The sequence below is a fragment of the Anticarsia gemmatalis genome, chromosome 14, assembly GCF_050436995.1.
Source record: "Anticarsia gemmatalis isolate Benzon Research Colony breed Stoneville strain chromosome 14, ilAntGemm2 primary, whole genome shotgun sequence".
Lineage (NCBI taxonomy): Eukaryota > Metazoa > Arthropoda > Insecta > Lepidoptera > Erebidae > Anticarsia > Anticarsia gemmatalis.
The window spans coordinates 8,502,879-8,524,308 of NC_134758.1; the positions used below are offsets into that span (position 1 = coordinate 8,502,879).

At 37.5% G+C, this 21,430-nt stretch overlaps 1 protein-coding gene across 1 annotated transcript in view; it reads right to left on the reverse strand.

Annotated features, from left to right (window-relative positions):
• Positions 1-21,430, reverse strand: part of LOC142978102 (CYFIP-related Rac1 interactor A) — a 40,111-nt gene that overhangs the window by 14,502 nt on the left and 4,179 nt on the right. The window contains exon 2 of the mRNA XM_076122379.1: positions 6,914-7,045. Within this exon, the coding sequence (XP_075978494.1) occupies positions 6,914-7,045 (132 nt within the window). The remainder of the gene's footprint in view (positions 1-6,913; positions 7,046-21,430) is intronic.

A 21,430-nucleotide genomic window follows, 5' to 3' on the forward strand; every position in this document is an offset into this window, starting at 1 on the left:
GAATTTGTTCAAAATAATGTGCCGTTACTGAATGAACAGCAAAAACAAGTATACGAAACATTAATACAAGCGGTGGACAATAATACTGGTGGTCTATTCTTCCTGGACGCACCTGGAGGGACAGGGAAAACATTTGTCATTTCATTGATTTTGGCCACTATTCGATCAAGATGTGACATAGCTTTGGCGTTAGCATCATCTGGAATTGCGGCGACTCTTCTAGATGGCGGTCGTACTGCACATTCTGCGCTTAAGTTGCCACTCAATTTAAACACAATTGATACTCCAACATGCAATATTTCCCGATCCAGTGCAATGGCAAAATTGTTGATGCAATGCAAGCTCATTGTTTGGGATGAGTGCACAATGGCACATAAGAAATCACTTGAAGCACTTAACTTGACACTGAAGGATCTTCGGCGAAATAACAACATCTTTGGCGGCTTGATGATATTGTTGGCAGGCGATTTCAGGCAGACTTTGCCAGTAATTCCCCGTGGAACGCCTGCAGATGAATTGAATGCTTGCCTGAAGGCATCACCTTTATGGAATAACGTAAAAACATTATCGCTAACCATTAATATGAGAGTTCAACTTCAAAATGATCAAAGTGCTGCACAATTTTCCAAACAATTGTTAGCTGTTGGAAATGGAAAAGTCCCAGTTGATGCGACATCTGGATTAATTACTCTTACCAACGACTTTTGTCGATTTGTAGACTCTCAATTAGCTCTTATTGAAAATGTTTTTCCAAACATTAGTGAGAATTATCAGAATTATGCTTGGTTAAGTGAACGAGCAATTCTTGCCGCAAAGAATAATGATGTACACGCACTGAATTTCACCATTCAATCAAAAATAGCAGGCGATTTGGTGACATACAAATCCGTTGATTCTATAACAAATCTCGATGAAGTAGTAAATTATCCGACGGAGTTTTTGAACTCTCTGGAGTTACCAGGATTTCCACCACATAACTTGCAACTCAAAGTTGGTACAGTTATTATGATATTGCGTAATTTGAATCCACCGCGACTTTGCAACGGTACTCGACTTGCGGTAAAAAGACTTATGTCGAATTTGATTGAGGCAACCATCATTAACGGAAAGTACGCAGGTGAAAATGTATGTATTCCTCGAATACCAATGATTCCGACCGATCTTCCGTTTGACTTCAAACGATTACAATTTCCAGTTCGCCTTGCGTTCGCAATGACAATTAACAAGTCGCAAGGCCAATCGCTTAGTGTTTGCGGGATAAATTTAGAGAATCATTGTTTTTCACATGGACAGTTATACGTTGCGTGTTCACGAGTTGGTAAACCATCCGCTTTGTTTGTGTTAACGTCAGACCAAAAAACAAAAAATGTGGTTTACCAAAGAGCACTACAATGAATCTTCGAATAATTTGCGGACACGTATAACGCTTCGATTCAGTATTTACTTTGGATTCACTTTCATATACTTAGAGAAGTTCAACTAAATGACACTTCATTTTTGTATTCAAAATGAATTCATTACTGTTGTGAAATGCAATATTTTTTTCCTTTTCAAATATAAAACATAAAAAAATGTTTCTTCATCTCTTAATCACAAAACGAAATGTTACATAAAACGAAGCCATTTGGTGGCGAAACGGAGTTCGCCGGGTTTGCTAGTACATAATATAATAGATTCCACATAAACTTAATTGATGAGAATAATAGCTTATTTGACATTAAATGCTTTTCAACAATAACACAATAGTATACTAAATGCATGCATTACTGTTATGGTATAATATTGAACAAAATTACCACACTCAAATTATTTTCAGTCCATTGTACCGAATGCAGGGAAAAGTCTATTGAATGTATTATAAACATTATCCTGTGCCCCATTATCAAAGCCAGGAATGTAATAAACGATATAAATATGTAGGTACCACAGTCATATTTTTCCACTAATAGATCAGTAAGCTTAATTTTCTTTTCTTTAAGGAAATGACAACGCCTGCAGTAAGTATTGCTCTTGTGTCGTGGGGACTTTTACAAACATACACACAAAGGCCACAAAGTAAAACTAGACATGAAACAACTATTTATGGACCGCACATATAATTGTACCATGTGGGAATCGAACTCACGACCGTCGCAATGGCAGCGGCTTAGCGACTTGTAACTACTGCGCCACGGAGGCAGTTAAACTATCTCGTAGCCTTGTGAAATCAGAACTCATTAGAGCCGAGTCACCGTCAATTTCGGTTTTTCCCTCTATTACCGAATTTCATCCGAATCAAACAACAAGAAATAAATGTAAATAAACACGATGCATGAAACTAGTGAGTCACAGTGTCCGAGGTCAGGCCAAGCCTCACTTTCTACGACAATGTCTTCGGTTCGCAACGATCCGTGCCTACCATTCGATGACTAATGTTGAGATAGCTCCGTTCTTGATTAATTATGGCCGCCAGTTCAATTCTGTACAAGTAATTATCTGCTACTTATTATAGATAAGGGCAATCACGGTTTCCGCTGCTTGACTATAAATTATGTTGGTAAACAAGTAATAGTTTTATGATTTGATTTGTGTACGGTTATAAGTAGTTTGTGATTTACTGAAATATCATTGCAAGATCTGAATATGCGTTGTGATTGACGAGGTTTGTAAGAACATTGTAAGATCTGCATGATGACAGTCAAGAAAAGCAGTGAATTTACTATCTTAGAAAAGTTTTTATAACAATTGTATCAATTGACTTTGACATAGACTAAAATCAAGATCGAAAATAATAAAATGCGAAACCATAAATAAGGTTGAACACTAAATAAATCAACATTCAAGTACTCCAATTCATCAACATAAATTCTACAACTCAATACCAACTCGCATTACTCAAATAGACATATCAAAGACAATCAACCAATTCACATTTACTTTGAACAAAATAAATAGATTTGAAGTGCAATAAATAGTAATCACGAATGTTCAGCTGACAACGAACGAGGAGCAACGACTTCACAAGGTGGAGGTCAAAAGGGTTTCAATTCAATTACTTTATACCAGTGGTTCCCAACCAGTGGTCCGTGGACCACCAGTGGTCCGCAGAAGTCAAAAAGTGGTCCGCGAGTGAATCTTTAATTACAGACTGTTATTCTTACTTTATTTCTTAAATGCAAGTTCAGAAATCAGATTAGCAAAAAGCGATTACAAAATTACAAAAGTTTATCTAAAAAAATCTTACTATTTTTTGTTTTGTATTTATTTGCGGATTAACGCTTCAGGATGATTATTACAGTTTATTTTTTAATATACATACATGGTGGTCCCTGCTAATTAAAAATAGTATAAAAGTGATCCCTGGGAAAAGAATAGTATAAAAGTGGTCCCGGACTAAGAAAAGGTTGGGAACCCCTGCTTTTTACGTTTGTACTGAATATGCGCATTTGATATACGTGTGATTGTTTGTCGCTGAATAATGTCATTGTGAATGTAATGTATTAGTTAAAATAGAAATATGTTATGAATTTATGAGGTAAGACTGCATACGCCAGACCAAATTATGCTATTTACTTGCATCAGCATTTTATGATGTCTACGATTATTTCAAAACACAATACTTCATAATATATTGAAAACCTAGGCTAATCTAGGCTATTTTGGATAACATTGGCTATATAAAGATTTTTTAAGGTTCTGAATTTGGAACCTATGTACAATGCAGTAATATGAAGCTTGTTTTCACAGACAGTTAACTAGTCATTGTCTAAGAAATTCTGAAATGACGTCATTGGGTACTATGGTGAAGAGATTAAAGGAGTAAGAAATCTAAGACCCTTTTATTACTCTATCAAGTTAATTGAAGGAGGCAACTTCTTATAAGTAATTAACTACCATTAATTCTTAATGACAGCTGTTGTTGACAAAGTTCTTTAAAGATTATCGTAGAGAGATTTTATTTTGATGCTTTCAACATTTCTTTGACCTTTTCATGTGACAATGACAGTTATTGAGTTTGATTTTTATTGAATTTTCCTTTAAATTTAGGACTATACATTGTTGTATAAGCTATAGTTTCATGTCACATGGAAAACCCAGCGAAGATATATTTAGAATGTCCTGTTTCTGATAGTATTTATTTAACCACTAATACTTGGATTTCGTTTTTGCTGATTATGTTCGTTTATGGACCGGAGTGAAATTGTTTTTCAAATTCAAAGGTTCACATTGATCGGTAAATGTTAAGCAAAGTTTGGTGAACTTCGGGATGCGTGAATTATGGAGGCAATGTCAACTTAGTTGTATTAGTGAAGGGTTAACGTACTGCGGAGGGCAAATAATATGACGGTCATTGGTCATGAGGCACTTTTCAGGCACCGCTTGGTAAAAGGTTTAATATTGTAGAAGAATTTGATGAGCATAAGTAAATATGACAGGAGATTACACACATGGTACTTCCGTTGTGAGAGGTTAAAATTAAAATGTGAGATTTCACAATGGTGTTACTGGTTTTCATAAATCTAAGGCACCGAAGAAAATAAAACTTGTCTTCACCGCATTCTGTGATATTATATAGTTCCTATACAATTTTAGAAGTAGAGCATCTGGAATGCATTTATAATAAGGTTTGGGAAGTATTGTGGCTCAAGTACCAATGGACGTTGGACAAAATGGAAAAACGGAAGGTTTGAATTGTTGCAATTTCCGAAGGGTTTTACGTTTCGAAATTTCGTATTCATAGAATTTATTATTCTTCTGTAAGTACGTTTGTAGGTTTGGGGGCTTTTATAGATTTTAATATTTTTTTAGAGTGTGTGATCTGGGTTAAATGTCGAGGCACGCGACACTGTTAAACAGCCTATTATCGTGGTGTGCTATCCATTTGATATGCATGCTTTCTCTTTTGTTAGGCAGGGAATAGAAAGCGTTAGGATGACATTTACCCTCAGGATAAATTCTATTGGATCATTAATTTCGAAACACGTGTAGGTAAAGCTTGACTCACGAATGCATTATGAAAATAATGTGCTTGTTCAACAAATTCAACAAAAAAATGGAGACGATGTTTATGACAAAATCTTTTTCAAAACTTTTATGCGCTCAAAGGCAAACTAAACTTTAATCGTCCATCGAGAGAATAAATTGAACCCACAGCGAACAAACACATAGATTCCACGAGAGCTATATGAAACAAAGTTTGTTGAAAGTTAGTAAATTGTATCAAAGCGCGTATTGACGTGATCCCACAAACTAGATAGCAGCGCTTTTAAAAATAATATTGTTACAATATTGCCAGTCTCTTTCGTTCAAGATTTTTTCGAAATATATCGAATCTGTGCCTAGCTACAAGATTTTTTTAGAGGAAATATATTTTTTCATAACAGGACGCTTGTTTCCCCTAAAAAAAAAACGAACTGCTATTAAAACAACCTATTAGGCCAGTTATGTTAGGACCCATGGGTGAGACCGTGAGATGGTAGCCGTATTATTGGTTCATTTTCGAAGCCCGAGCTGCTGCATATTAAAAATTCTCGACACAACAGCGCAATATAGCTTATCGGCATTGTGTGGATACAGCCAATGCTTTCACGACTTCTGCTACAAAGGATGCAAAGGAGATACCTTGAGACAGTTCAGTATCAATATTAAATACGATCGACGGATTTCTATAGAAACTGGAGGTGTTCGCAGCAGATATTAATTTAATTTATTTAATCGTACCTAGTGGCGTTCTTTGGTCTCTGCTTAATCCTATGGGAAAAAGGCGTGTATGTATTAATTTAACACTATAGATGCCGCGAAATCTGTATATCAGTTTTATAGTAGGTTGTTCTTTAACCCATGGCTGTCCCAATGCAGGGCAAAGGTCTTCTTCCGAACAAGTAAAGTAGGAGTGGGAGTAGAAAATTAAATAATTGAAATCCTAGTGGTAAAAACGAGTGTAGAAACTAGTATGTTTATAACAAGGGTTAGCGCGTGATGGGTAAATGTTATTTTGTGCGTGCGCCTGGTGTAATCTTCTGAACCAATGAACCGGTTTTAATCAATCTATCAATGTCCAACCTTCAGGTGAACCGAGGGTATTTTTATATGAGCAGATGCATAAAATGGTTAAGCAAGGAGTTATTATTTTTATTTACTTTAATGTAATTTTGAACCGCTATATTATTGGGCATGAGTCCTTTCATAAAACTACCGAGGATTTTTTTTAACCCATTAGGTACTGTCTCACTGCAGGGCGAGGGTCTTTTCCCAAAATATAATTTCATCAGTTTTATAAAATGCCCTATAAAACGATCGCATATTTTCAACCTTCCTTCATATTGTTATGAAAATAGTCTTCGTACGAGGAAAAACACTAAAGAAATTTGTTTAGAAGAACGCTTCCTCAATGTACACCCTTTTAATGGAAAAACGATATTCCTTTTGTTGTCTAACAAAACAACTGTGAAGTACAACAAAGTAATTAATGAAACAATTTGACAGACAGGCTTACCTGAATAATAATATTAATGATTAAGCAGCAATAGGGCGAGCGGTACCGCATGTAACAACTAGTGAATAATGAATGCGGTATAATTGGGGTCAGCGTGATTACTTCGCTAACAATAGGAAGAACGTTGCATCGAAAAATCTCGTTCGCGGTTTAATAAGCCCCAGATGAGGAGATAATACCAAAAAATGCAGTAAAATTTCAAAACGATTTTCGCTATTCAGCAAAAGGCTTACTAGGATTTGTGTAAATCTGTAAGTTATTCTGTGGTCCAAAATATGAACCATACCCTAAGAGCAATGAGGTTGAGTCTAACACAGGCACATACGCTTTCATAAGCTTTCTTTCTTTGACGAAAGAAAGCTTTTAGTGGTAATTTGTCAACATCAGTTTAATTCGAAGGTACGTTCATTCTGATGTCATTAAATAAATGGTACTTACTTTGTATTCATCGAATTTGAGAACGAATTCTAATATTTCTGCGAACTGCTTGACAAGGGCTTGCTGTTGTTCGAGGTGCTGCGTGGGACTCATCGCTCCACCGACCAGTGAACCTAGTAGTCGTGGCACCACCTATAACAAAGATAATATATACGTTAGCACATGAAAAAGAGCTAGGCAAAGACACAGAACACGGCTGATAGATTTAGTCAAAAATACATGTAAATATCTATATTTTAAACAAACTATCCAGCTAAAAATCTGTTAAAACTTAGAGTATTCAAATGATATACAAGTGTATGAAACATTCAAGTAGTTTGACAATGGTGGTGTCTTAACAATAAAGAAATCAATACAAACGCATTATTAATCAAGTTTTAAGTTGCATAAATCTAGGGTATAAAGCTGTAAGGCGAATGTTATTGCCCTTGCGGCACTAAATAGGTTTCCTTCAATAAGTAAGTAGGCTCAATTGAGGTTGTCAGTTAATGTAACGTATTTCCACGAAAAGCTAGAGTCTAATCGTTTGTTGAAACTCAAAGAACAAAGATGAATAAAGTTAGTTTTTCCTTTGAGGATCCTTTCCCGTGTTCAGCGTTTTTATTCATTCCAGCCCGGATATTAGAGGGTGCGGGTAAAATATTAACTTTATATTCTGCATCCTTTTACTACGTATATACTGATATATGTTATTACTCAAGCTGACCTTATATTGGACGCGTAACAAAACGGAATAGCCGGGGATGTCATTTGTCAGATTCGTTACAGTTATTCATTGACGTTGGGAACTAGTGTACAAGTACTAGAACCGATGCAGATTTATGTTTGCAAGGCACTGAACTAATTTTACGCCTTTTCAATTGCAAATACGGAAAGACTACATTCCTAGTACTAACAGTCAATAATTTGTTAGTGATTGATACAGTACAATTTTCTTTAAATTTATTGCCGGATTATTTGTCGTATTTTCAAGACAAGACATAACAATACAGGCTGTTTTATTAGATTACAGACCATATTACTAACATTAAAGTTAGCGAGGCTTTATGTCCTACAGAGACCGATAAACCGAGAGAACAATAACACATTATATTCGTCTTGTGGGCTGAGCCATTACTTTCCGAAAATGACGTAACATGCGATTATCAATGCAGACATTAGATGGCAAATGGCGCGATTCAGAAACGAAAATTAAACTGTGTACTTAAAGTGTTTTAAATAAAAATAATTTATTCCCAGTCTAGTATTACAATATTTTATGACAACCACAATAGGCGCAGTCTGTATCTTGGCTATCAAAACACAACAACTGCCTGATCGGACTAGTTTAACTAAAAACTAATTTTGTATTATTAATATACTTATTTATTAATAATACAAAAGGTTTTTCTCTTTCAGAACCAAATTTTTCAGTATTTAAAGTTATAGGAAATAACGAATAGTTTAAGTGCTGAAACCGTCGGTGCGGAGAAAGAACGTATCTATAATTTAATTTAATATAAATAAGTATACTATTGTCTATCTACCTAGAGCTAAATGTTTTTGACTGTACTCTTAACCTAGTAACATTAGGGGGCGAGTTGGAGTGTTTGAACTGTTAGCTAATAAGGGGTGAGATTCAGGGGGTGAGTGGTGGCCTATTTGCTTGACGAAATGCACGGTTTGGTACTCAGAAATGAATGGATTTCTGTGTTTTCGGAATCTGATTATTTTTCGTTAGTAAAATTTCAGATCGGTCGGAGGTAGGATGAGCAATAATAAAATAAAATGAGACTAGTACAAAAGTAAACCTAAATCCGATAAAAAATCGTCTAACCCACGGTTTCAGAGTAGTGGTAGTTTATCTATTCAATAGCGTTTAAACTCATATAAAAAAGCACTATTAAATAGATAAACTACCGCTAAATGTACGTATATTTTCTTTATCGTGTCTGTCTTTTAAACAATTGTTTCAATAGTGCAAAGGTCAAAAGCCCAAGTTAGGACACAATAAATAATTCCTACGTATTGGCAAGAAACAGAATACGACACGAAGTTACGAGAAGGGCAAATAATTGATTAGCTTCCTTGAATTCCGTGTACTATTCGTATAAAACCATTTTTAGTGCTGTTTTATTCATTGCCGGTTAAAACTACAACCAAGGAAGGAGTCACATATAAAAATCGTACAAATATTTTGCACATTACCTAACATATTTACTTTTCTGAGTATTGGTAATGCATTTATCAAAATCTCAAAACAACAATGCAAACATATCACACATTATTAAATCATTGTTATTATTGGCTATTATTTAATGATTACAAACTAGAACAGTTATAATGTACAGGAAAAATCGTTTAACAATACATACAGTACGTATGTTATTGTGTAAACAAAAGTAACAAAGAACACTGTATTAACTATGTTCAGTCTCTCCGTACCGATGCGGTCCCTTGGGTAAAACAGTTTCTTTTATACTTGACAACGTGCTCAGATAGTCTCGGAAATTCTTTAGATTAAAAAGATATTTAGGCCAGTTTGTAGATTAAGAAAACAGGTCAATCACATAGGGAAGTGAATGTTCAGATTAAAAAGATGAAATCGACAATTTAGTGGATTCAACATGATTGTAGATACATTTGATCTATAGGTTTGCAATAGTCTGCATATTATTGGGACTTTTCGTTTAGTTTTCCGTAAGGTAATTTGCATGTGATCCGCCTTTTAGTAGTAAATCAAAGAAAGAAATATTACACGAACTCTTCAGAAACACCTCCCCAGTCGTGCCGAAAACTCTTAAATTTATTGACACAACATCGAAAGGACAGCTTTCGTTCGTATACATAGAGTATCCTTTATAAACAATGCTAAGGAAATCACTCAACACGTTATCACGTTACGCCAGCAAAACATTACCGTTTTCGTAGCTCTCGCTCCACTGAATCGATTTATTAGGTCATGTAATGCTAAGCTATCATTCGGTTATATCATTGAGAACCAGTAAATGTAACAAACAATTACTACAATACAGGCTATTTATCGAGAACTGCGCATAGATTTTCTCGATTGTTTAATATGAATTGTTTGTTTTCCAACTGGTATCTGGATCTAAAATATAAAATACGTAAAAAATATTATGTAAAAACACTGAAAACGCGTTATGTGGTGTTATCGTGGTAGAAATTATTACAGTGATAGATGGTGACTAGATAAAACAGACAGTTTTATCATTATTAGGTGTATATTTAGTTTAGTACAATGTCAACAAAATGTTTTAAGATTTTTATCAAATATCCGGTTTTACCACCCAGCGTATCTTTATAAAAGAAATATTTCAGTCCTTCTATCCTTTTTTTAAGGAGATCCATATTTTTAACATCTGGTGTACTGAAAAAAAACCGAAATAATAGAGGGTCAAGTGCGACAGCATCAGCAAAAGTCCGAAAAACTTATGGCAGTCGTTGGTCGGGGATAAAAGATACATATTTCTTCGTGATAAATGTGAATAGGTACTAGTATTTTACATTCTGCTTCTTCAGCAAAATAGCAGTACGGTATATTAAAACAATCCCTTAGAATCTTTATCGTTTAGAATCTATCAATAAAGCTAAGTAATAAATTCTATTTGGACAGCTAAGGTACAAGACTTGGCGAAACCGGAGGCCGCAGTATGCCGATGTGAACGTTTTTAAACAATGCCAGGAAGCGATCATATTCATCCGATTAGACTGCATCGCTCGTTTATTGGTACGGGAACGAGTTGTACGATTATTTTATCATTTGCCCTCTGTTCCTGTTTCCTAAGCGACCCACTCTGTTGACTTATCTGCATTTCACATTACGCTCACTCAATGTTCGCTGTGTAAATAAATAATGTGCGGCTTTTTTTGGATGGTAATGTTGTGAATGATAATGTATATTACTGAGTGTATTGCTTAACGTGACTTTCGAATTCAAAGGTATATAATTCTAAATCTTGAAGTACTGCGTGTCATTCAATGCACTTACGTATGTACCTATGTCCTATTAAATCATTGACGATATATATTAGTCTGAAATTGGCGCCGTTTGAGAAATATGATGCTTATGGTTTATTAATATTCCTATTACCTAAGTCACCGCTAATACTATAGTGTAGTCAGAGGAAAATGAAATTTCCTTAAGACTATTGTGTTACAATTTATTGACATTACATTTTTCCCGCAGCGATTTGATATTTCCTGTCCGTCGCCTAATGACGTACATAATTGTTTAATAAATTAGATTATGTGTCATGAATAATCAACACGGTGACAGGCTAATACTTTTAAATGTAATTAAAAATAAGAATATGCGCATCACGAAACAAATGACAAGTGGTCATTAACTAATTAAAAGTCTAGTGCCCCGTTATGTGATGCCTAGTTTCATAAAACGTCGATGCTGATAAGGTTTCATAGACCGGCAACTTTTTTGTCGCAGCACAAAGTAAAATAGAATCTTCTGTCCTTTTCCGCAAAGTTATGTTCTGTCGCTAATTTCAATAATGATTCTATTATTGTAACTTTATCCAAGTATCTCTCAGAAATGCCATGAAAAATCTATTACGTGGAAGGATGCGTCACTAACACTTAGCCGAATTCGTCTAGCTTGTAGCTTGTCTTTATGTTTGTAGAATGTACGTTTATCCGCATCAGCGTTGAACTCTGTCATATTAGGCGCTCCAAGTGACTCAGAGCTGCCTTACACGTGACAACGATGTTCTAATCAGACACGCGGCTATATCAGGTCGCGTGAATTAACCGCAACACTAGTTAAGTGGAGATTCATCACAAGAGACAGTGATGCGGCAACTATTACTCCATTCGGCAACTAAATGTCGCCGGTGTGACAGACAACGCAAAGTAGGGAAACGTGTAATATGAAAATGAGAGGCGGGTGAACCTTCAGCCTTCGGTCACGCGACGAAAACATAACTCCTGGATTTATACCAAAGATAAAGTCATACGAGTATGCCTTATTTAGATTAACACTAGAACAATGAAGTGACCTCGACATTTTTATACGCCCTAACATTACGTGTCGATTAAAAAGTCCATTAGACCAGTTAAAGATATTATTTGTTTGATGATATAAACGATATATCATACGAAACTAAAATCACTTTGTTTATTACGCCGTTTATGGTTAAATCCTGCTTACCAACCGATGGGTACAAATGGCAAAATGCATTAAAACATAAATTATCGTGAAATAAGTGCGTATAAATTACATAAATGTGAATAAAAATAAACGTGCACTCCACATACATATTCGCATATATTAATTGGTGATTCATACAAATTAAAACGCGGTGAATCACGTGTTGAGAGGACGAGTTTTTTTTAACATCTCAACGAGACGGGATAATTCTGGGATTCGTCGAAGATGATGTAATGCCGTAAATGGATATCCTTGGAGCGTTGGAGCACACCTCCGCGGTTTGGACGCAAACTTGCGATTCGCAAATTGCTTCAAACCATGAATAATATAATAAATTTTATGCGTTGGAGCTAAATGGCGCCTGCAACACCGTAACTGATGGAATTAGTGTCACTTTTGTTTTGTCAGTTGATCAGAAGGTTTGATCATGATTTGTTAATTAATTGCCCTCAGAATTCAGCAGATCAAAACTAATGGTGACAATTTTGCAGTTCCTGTAGCAATTTTGTTTAGCCGAGGTGTGTATCGCCTGAAGAGGGTCGAGCTCTAACTGGTGGGGCTCATAAACGTTCCTTTATGACCGCCAAGGTTGGACAATGTTATTGTAACTGACGTCTCACAAGTAAATTGGTCATTGGCACAGATACCACCCGATAAGATTATCCGCGATTTATAGATTTGGGACAGACCTGTCGTATATTTAATACTTTACTTTAAGATATTACGAAGGATATTATGTATTTTTCTTGCCATAAAAAAACCGCAAACAATTTATTACTGACCTTCTGATATAAAGAGGAAACGTTTTATAAAACTCATTCTTTGGAAGAATTGTGAATTTCACAAAAATACTTGTATTTTATGAAACTGAATCAAACCAAGCGCGTGATTAATAATCTTTCGCTGCATTTATCAGAGCAATCGATTCAAGTGGTTATTGTTGAAAAGCTGTACTGCTAAAATGCTTTCCTAAATACATAATATCCATTCAGTACAATAATGACTACCAGATTTTTGACATCAAGACTCTTTCAGTAGCGCAATTCCGTAAATTAAATTTTTAATGTCAAAAACTTGTCAATAACGTCTTATTGACAAGTTTTTGACATTAAAAATTAACAACAAAAATAGTTCCTACAGTGCCCGTTAGAGGCGCTTATCAGGATTTCATACAACATTTCTCGATAGCTAGCCGTTTGTAGATGTAAAGAATAGCGCTACAGGTAACAGAATACTGTAAAATAATACTACCACAGCTAGTTAAGGTAGCAGGGTGTTTGTAATGCACCTCAAGCTTAGTGAACAGTTGCTAAGTAAATGGTCTGATGTATAAATTAACAGTACTTGTACAAGCCATAATAATTATACAAGTGTGTACGAGTGTGTCGTCACGCGTGCTCGGTTCCGTATTATCGACACCTGCATTTTAATTCCCCTTGATTTAATCAGACTTTTTCCCCTATTTTTATTGCTTATGCATGCTCTTGAATGCTGGATATGAGTACAGCATAACAATTATTGTCTATAATCACAATAATTAACTATTGTTTTGTCTATTACGATTGAACGTGCAGTTTAAATAAATATCATACCCATTTAACGTAGCATGATACATGGTTTTGTTTATTTTTATGGTTATGAAGTTACCTACTACCAAGTAAGAAACTTTTTCTAAGTGAGGAAATCTTGCAAGCATCTGTAATAAGACTAACTGAAACTAGGATAGAACTAACTATTTGATTTTATTACTTATTTAACGACCCCTAAAACAAACTGCAATTAAGAGCGCACGCATGATCAGCAGTTGTGAGCGTAATTAAATTAACACCATTTACCGACCAATTGCGAGATTTGAGCAATCAATTCACCAACTTCATTCAACCACATGTGTATTTTAGTAGCTTGTTTGAGCGCGGGTGTCATTTCCCCTATAAATAGAAGTGTTACTATAGTTTTGTAAATACGACACTCGTTCATACATGACCAATTCACACACTAACATCTAACAGTTCAAGTTGAAACGATATATAAAATATTATTTTATGCTTTGCCCGCGAACGATTGTATTGTTACTTCAGTTATTTTCTTCGATCGTTTAGATCTTCACAACTATGTTCATAACATTCCCCCGTTTCATGCTTTCTGAATATCAATTTAATTTCTAACTTTTTAGCGATTATTTAAAGAAAAAACGTAGTAAAATTACACACGGAGTAAACAGAAAGTATGCATTCTAGCATCCGAGTGCAACGTACTCCATGCACCATTTACTTTGGTTCCACATCACGATTATCTGTCTTGTCGACAGCACCAGCTCCTACACAACTGATGAATGTATGCCCACTGCGTCATGCTAGCCAACAATTAGCATTTATACAGTTTATTAGGACATCTTGGTATGCATAAAACACACCCGCAAGTTTTTGTATTAATAGAATTCATAATGTTATGCGCTACTTCAACGGACCGCTTCATCACGAACTGTGAGCACCTTTTACAACATACATTATCGAGGTGAATATGCGTAATTATTAGCTAATCCTTATTAAATATTAAGGTAATAACAATTAAGGAGGGCATCCGCCTACACAATCTTGAATACATTGTCAAATTAATGAAATTCCATGCTGTAACCCACGCGGAGGCATATAAAGGCATTGCACCGTTTATATTACGTCTAACAATACAACATTAACAACACGGTTGCATTTCATGTGCCAATACTTGTTTGAAACTTCGCTTATAGCGGCGCTTTTGGTGTGAAACACTGTTTTGCCCAAACTTACTCGTGTTCTAGCGTGTTGCATAAATTATGCTTGAAACTGACACTTTAAACTTGTTTTCATAGCACAGCCGCTGAAATGTGAACAATTTTTACATGGCATAAAGTTCAGTGTGAGTTCATCGTCGCCGAAAGTTCGTTTATTATAATTTATGCGATATCATGACTACCCACACCAGTTTTAACGCACTGTTGTTCTGCCTTCAGCTTCACGGTGCTGAAGCTTTCAGAATAATTAAGAAAGTTTATCCGTACAGAATCTCGTTGACATTCTTTTGTGGTAGGCAAGATCTCGACAAGACAAGATTTAGAAATGACTGAGGGCTTAACAAGTTAAAAACCCTTACCTATGCGCTGCCGTCTTGAGCAGCTGTCTGAAAGTCCTACTACAAATGAAATTCCTTCTGCGCAAGGTTGAAATATCGTTACGACGTCGTCAGTAACAGGATATACAAATACGTGTATAAAGTTTTATGGAAGGAAGCGCAGGTGCAATGTGTAGCAGGTATTGTAGATTCACCTACATCGGATACCAGCCGTCTTATTCATTTATGAATGACTAAGGATAATTGCAGCCGTGCAAAATGTCAGTGCGCACTTTTTATATACACCTTTATAAAGGTTTGTGGTACTGGGCAGCTATGAAACGTACAATTAACCGGCGAACTATTCGTAGACGTGGTGCACCTGCCAATTTCGTTTGTAAATAAGTGTATGTAATGTACAATACGTGAGGTACAAGAGAGCAGCTGCCGAGCGACGCCATAAAAATATGTACCAGTAAACGTTTTAGCTTTAAAACACGACGGTCATTACTTATAAAAAATGTACGAACAACGCGAGAAAAGCTTGTAAAATGTATATTTTGCGAATTCTTTTAGGAAAGTATTTCTCCGAGGAAACAGTGGCATGCCATTGTACGTAATGTTCTTGACGAAGTCCGTCTAAACTTCTTACTTAAGCACTCAAAACGTATGTTAGTTAACGAGTTACGTTGAACTCGTTATTTTGTGTTCTTGAAACCCTTTTTATTGTGAGAACTTTTTGATGTCTGTATAAATCGCATTTTAAACTTAAGAAATTATACCAAGCTTTTTAGACCTGAGATTCAGGCTTATTAAGAGATTTTAGGGATTATGTTAAGAATATCTCTAGTGGTTATAATGAAAAGCTGCCAAATGTTTTTTAAATGACTGCGAAACATGCACTGCATGTATGTTCAATTCAGTAGACGAGTGTTCCCCAAGGATATAATGGGATCGGGTATGATCGTTACGCCGGGAAGGATTATTGACCGCAGCGAAAAAGCGCAGTACAGGTGCCTCTCATTACCCCCAGGGGAAATGAGAGGAAGATCGAAGTAGTCACAAATTGCACTTTAATTGAACGGACTTTTACGATATCATATAATACTACGGATACTTGAAATTAGCTATTGACCTATTGAAGCTTTTGCGCGAAGTCATTTTCTTGTTTTTCGTAGAGAGTAATTTACTAATTAAATTTATTATCATCTGCTTATTCGAATTATCGAGATCGCTTGTTCCTAAATTATTATCGAAGGGAAGGTATGTTCGTCGTGAAACGTAGTTTTACACCATCTTGCTCATACATTTCTATCGTAATATTCAAAGTTTTAGTCCAATATAACAGAGGGCTTGGTCACAGAATATTTAATGCTCTGTACGAGATATCACGTTGCGAAATGCCGCAGCGCGCTCGTTGCCGCACCGCACCTAATAAGGATCCCTATTCAACAATACCATCGTCATGCAACAAAACATTGTTGTCTCTTTCCAATTGTAATATGTAGAAAGAGATAAAAGGCGTGCATCCAAAACTTGATAGTACCTCTGTTATTACTCACATATCCTTGACGTTTGTTGTCATTGTTCCGACCAAAATGGGCCGCTCGTTGCGGTTAGGAATGGCAATCTAGAGAATTACATTTTGCTAGAACTATCAGCCATGCTCACTGGCAGGATGATATCGCTTTTGTTCCTGACGTGAGACAACAAAATCTCGTATTCATACTTATCTGAGCGTAACAGCATCCCATACGGTTTGTGTTAAGTGTTATTTACTCAACGTTAGGGATTATGTTCCTTCTGCAAATTTATTGACCATTATGGTTATATGAATATTTCATAAAGTTACTGCATAATTTACGCATGACATTTAGTGGGATATTTAGCCTGAAGAAGTTATATGCATAACTGATCAATATTTATCTGATTATATTATCCTTTATCCAGCCATCTCGAATTTTATTTGGGTGGCAGATTGTGTCGGTGCAATGATAAGCATTATAAAAATAAAATACACAGTTGAGATAAAATTGTTATAAATTGAATAACGGCCCACATAAATCTGTAAAAGAGGTTGGGTTATCAGTTGACTTCACTTAATTGATGCTTATTGGATTGTTGTTATTTCAATTTCATTTCATTCCAACGTGATGAGATTTGTCACGAGGAAGGAAAATTTGCACATTAGGTATATAATTATAAACATTGCAGATAAAGCGTACTATTTTAATATAGCTTTATTGCAACTAAAGCCAGTGTTATTTGTGGTTACAGTACACGCAGCCTAGCGTGTTACACCATAGCTCATATTCTTCTCCGATATTATGATGTAAACGCTAGCGGACCTGACAGCCATTCTTGTCTGAGCCTATCTTTTGGTTAAAACTGCCTGAAAATCAATACATTTAGCATTTTTAAGTTAGTCGCAGACAGAGACAAGGCGGGTTACTGTTTTATAATATTCACGAGGAAATAAGCTAATAGAATTTTAGAACACTTCATAACTGTGGTAAAATATATCATTTTAAGGACACACACCTGAAAATAACCTTACACCAATGTAATACATAATTGTTTGAATCATTGTTACTCATAGCCATAACAAAACTTACTAAAGACCTACTACAATCGTTTTGGAAAGGAAACTCGTAGTACAACTTGACCTGTGACATTCTAAATATAAACCCTATTGTAACGCAGTATTGTTATTAATTTATGTTTTGTAAATCACATCATGTAATAAGCGAATAAATTGATGGTTCCATTGCCCTCGGAGGATGCAGTATGCGTTATCGGAGCATTCTCACGCGTCCACAGTTGTGATCGCTCTGATTGGATGATTGTCACATGTAATGAGCGTGGGGCGAGGTAAGCACCATTCAAAAATGAGAAAATGTATTTTTATACGAGAATATCCGTATTTATACAATTATTCATTACCACTTGGCATTACAGGCTTATGGATGTGAGTCGATGGTTACATTGTATTTTTTTTATTTGGTCATATTTTTTATTGACAATTAAATAGTACTTAATCTTAATAAATGTCATTTCTGAGAGTAATGTTTATTAATAACAGCTAATCAAATAGTTTATGTTCAAACATAAACGGTAATAGTAGGTCTTAAATAGATAACAACAATAGTTATTGTTTTAAAGTGCATTACACAAAGACTGCGTAGAAAGTGGAATGGAACGGTCATGATCATTACGTAAATTGGATAATGAACAACTAGGGCACTTGCTCCAATTTATTATGAAGGAAGAGACTTTTATCGCTCTTTATGAGGGTCAAGTAATTGCAAAAAATGCAGATATAATATTAGCATAATGACCTAGTTTAGTATAAATGGTTTTGATTCGGTATTTTGAAATGGTAATTGAAATTAAAAGAGTTCACCGTGAACAACAAAGACCTTACTTTTACTTAAATTCAAATGCTCATTTAATTAAGCAATTGTTTTTATTTCATTAAATTGTAGGCACCTTACGAATGTTGCAATAAATATACATAGAGTTATGACAGAGGGTTTACCTATATCGAGTTGCAGCGTGACGCAGTGGCATTATACGAAGACAAACCGCAGGATTATTTAATTACTTATACGTATTGTTGTCTATCTTGAATCACAATTCTTAGTAAGTACTAGTTGTAGAAGAATAACACCATAAAAGGACTCTAGAACACAATTGATCGTGAAATTAGTATAATTTTTAATTTTCATACTACCCACGCCTAATTTTCCTGTAGTAAGTTTAATTAAACGCGTAATACGTACATTTTTGTAAGTCACAATCGATTTTCCAGTTTTCCTGTTAATCAAGAGTAACCTTCACGCCTACTGCAGCGACCTTTTCATTGAATCAATAGAATACTTTCCAAACTTTTTGCGATTCTCCTACATCGTTAAATATCCTGAGTTTGAAGGTAGGTAGAGTAGAGGCACGTCGTGGGTGAGACCTTGGCTACCAGACGCGCCCGTTGATATGTTTATTACAGCTATTACTTATCCCGTACTCCTATCGTCGCACAAACAGTACATAGTGGAAGTTGCTTGTTCATAAATCATGAAACAGATGTGGCAGCAGATTATTAGGCAACAAATAATGTTGTAAGAAATATTATACCAAATACTCTTTATGAATGATCATCCCACAGTGGCTAGAGTAATTTCTATTATTATTGTATGAATGAATAAAAAAGAATGTCAAATCCTATCAACAGGACCGTAGATAAATTATTTCCGATCGACCTATTTCGTATTGTTTTTGTATAGCGTGGGTTTAGAATTAAGTGTTGAAGATTCGACAGTAAAACAATCGCTTTATTTGTCAAACAAAGTTACTTAATATTTCCTAGTGGGTAATTGATTAATTAGTCTTCGAAGTAAATCGAATTTAGGCAGACACGTAGCCTCGTAGCCCTTTTTTTTTTTTTTTTTTTTTTTTTTTTCGTGGGGAAATGCATTACGCATACCCTATGCCCTGGGTGGAGCACAGGGTTATGTGGGACTCTCCCGCCAAAAGGGCGGGCATACACCACTAAAACCCCACGAGTGTCTGTCTGTTCCGCGTGTGTGACGTGCGACGGGATAACTGCTTGCGCTTAGAACCGCAAGTCGCACGCCACGCGGTTGCCCCTTCCACGGGGGCCCTTCCTTGACCGACTGGCTCGATGGCCGGACACTACGGCCATCGACCTTCCTTGGAGTCTCTCCTCCAAGTTGGCAGCGGGCGCCCAGTCCGCTGCCAGAGACCCAATTTAGGGTGGGCGACGATCATGCGCCACTCTCCTTCGTCCGACTCGGCGTTGGCGCCTCGGGTCTGCGTTCGGGTCTAGCTCCCGGACCCTCTCGGCATCCTCCTTTTGCGCGATGACGGCTTCGCTGTAGGCGAGCATCGCGGTCCAGGCCTCGTCGCTGCCGAGCATGGAGCGAATTACGGCCGGCAGCGATAAGTCGGGCCCTATCACGGCAACCAGCGCTCCGCGCTCCGTCGCCCAAGCCGGACACTCGGCCAATGTGTGGGCGGCCGTGTCTTCAATATGCCCGCAGTGGTGGCATGCTGGGGAAGGCTCTCTCCTAGCCACTTTGAATAGGAATCGGCCGAAGCAGCCGTGGCCCGTCAGAATCTGTGTCAGTCTGTACGTAACTGTTCCATGACGTCTGTTCAACCATTCCTCGAGGACCGGTTGGATGGCGCTAATGAGAAGAGCACTAGCACTGGGGTGCTGCAACCGCTCGGCCCAGGTCCGGAGGATATTTTGGCGTGATTCGCGCCTCCACTGCGCGACAGCCTCCGGGTCCGGACCGGTCCCCCGGGTCCGAGCCTCCGAAGTCTGGCGGTATATATCCGCCAAGACTCGGGCTTCAAGGTCCCACGGGGGGGTCCTTGCCAATACGCATGCCGCCTCGAACGATACGGTGGAATACCCTCTAACCGCTCGGATGGCCAGAACACGTTGCGGCCTGCGCAGAACTGCGGTGTTCGCACTCTTGAGAGCATCCACCCATATCGGTGCGCCGTAGAGCGCCATGGAACGAACGACACCAGTGAACAGACGACGACAAACATCTGACGGACCTCCTAGGTTCGGGAGCAGGCGACCCAGTGCCCCGGCGGCCCCAATAAGTCGGGGCGCGAGGCGACGGAAGTGCTCCCGGAAATTCCATCGGCTGTCGAGAACGATCCCTAGGTACCTCATAGATTGGCCGATACCTATTGACACACCGCCCACAATAATCTCATGCGCCACTGCCGGTGGGGCATTGCGGGGCCCGTGAAAGAAGAGGGCCTCTGATTTTTCAAGGGCGACAGCCAAGCCAAGACTCCGGATGCGATGGACTACGTCGGCGACGCCAGCCGTTGCAAGATGCATCGCCTCGCGGTACGTGCTTCCGCGGGCGGTTATTAACGTGTCGTCCGCGTAGCACGTGAGGTCGACCCCGGGTATTAGTGGGCTCCTCAGCACCCAATCGTAGCCAATGTTCCACAGAGTCGGGCCGAGAACCGATCCCTGTGGAACACCGCATGACATTGACCTCTCGCGCCATTGGTCTCTCGCGGGGTAAATCACCGTCCTTTCCGACAGATACGATGCAATCACACGAATCAGATATTGTGGCACACAGTGGAATTGGAGCGCAGCTGTTATGCAGCTCCAGGGTAGGGTGTTGAATGCGTTGGCGATGTCGAGAGACACCGCAACGGCCACTCCCCGCCCCGCGACAGCATCCTCCGTCAGGGTCCTGACTCGCATGATT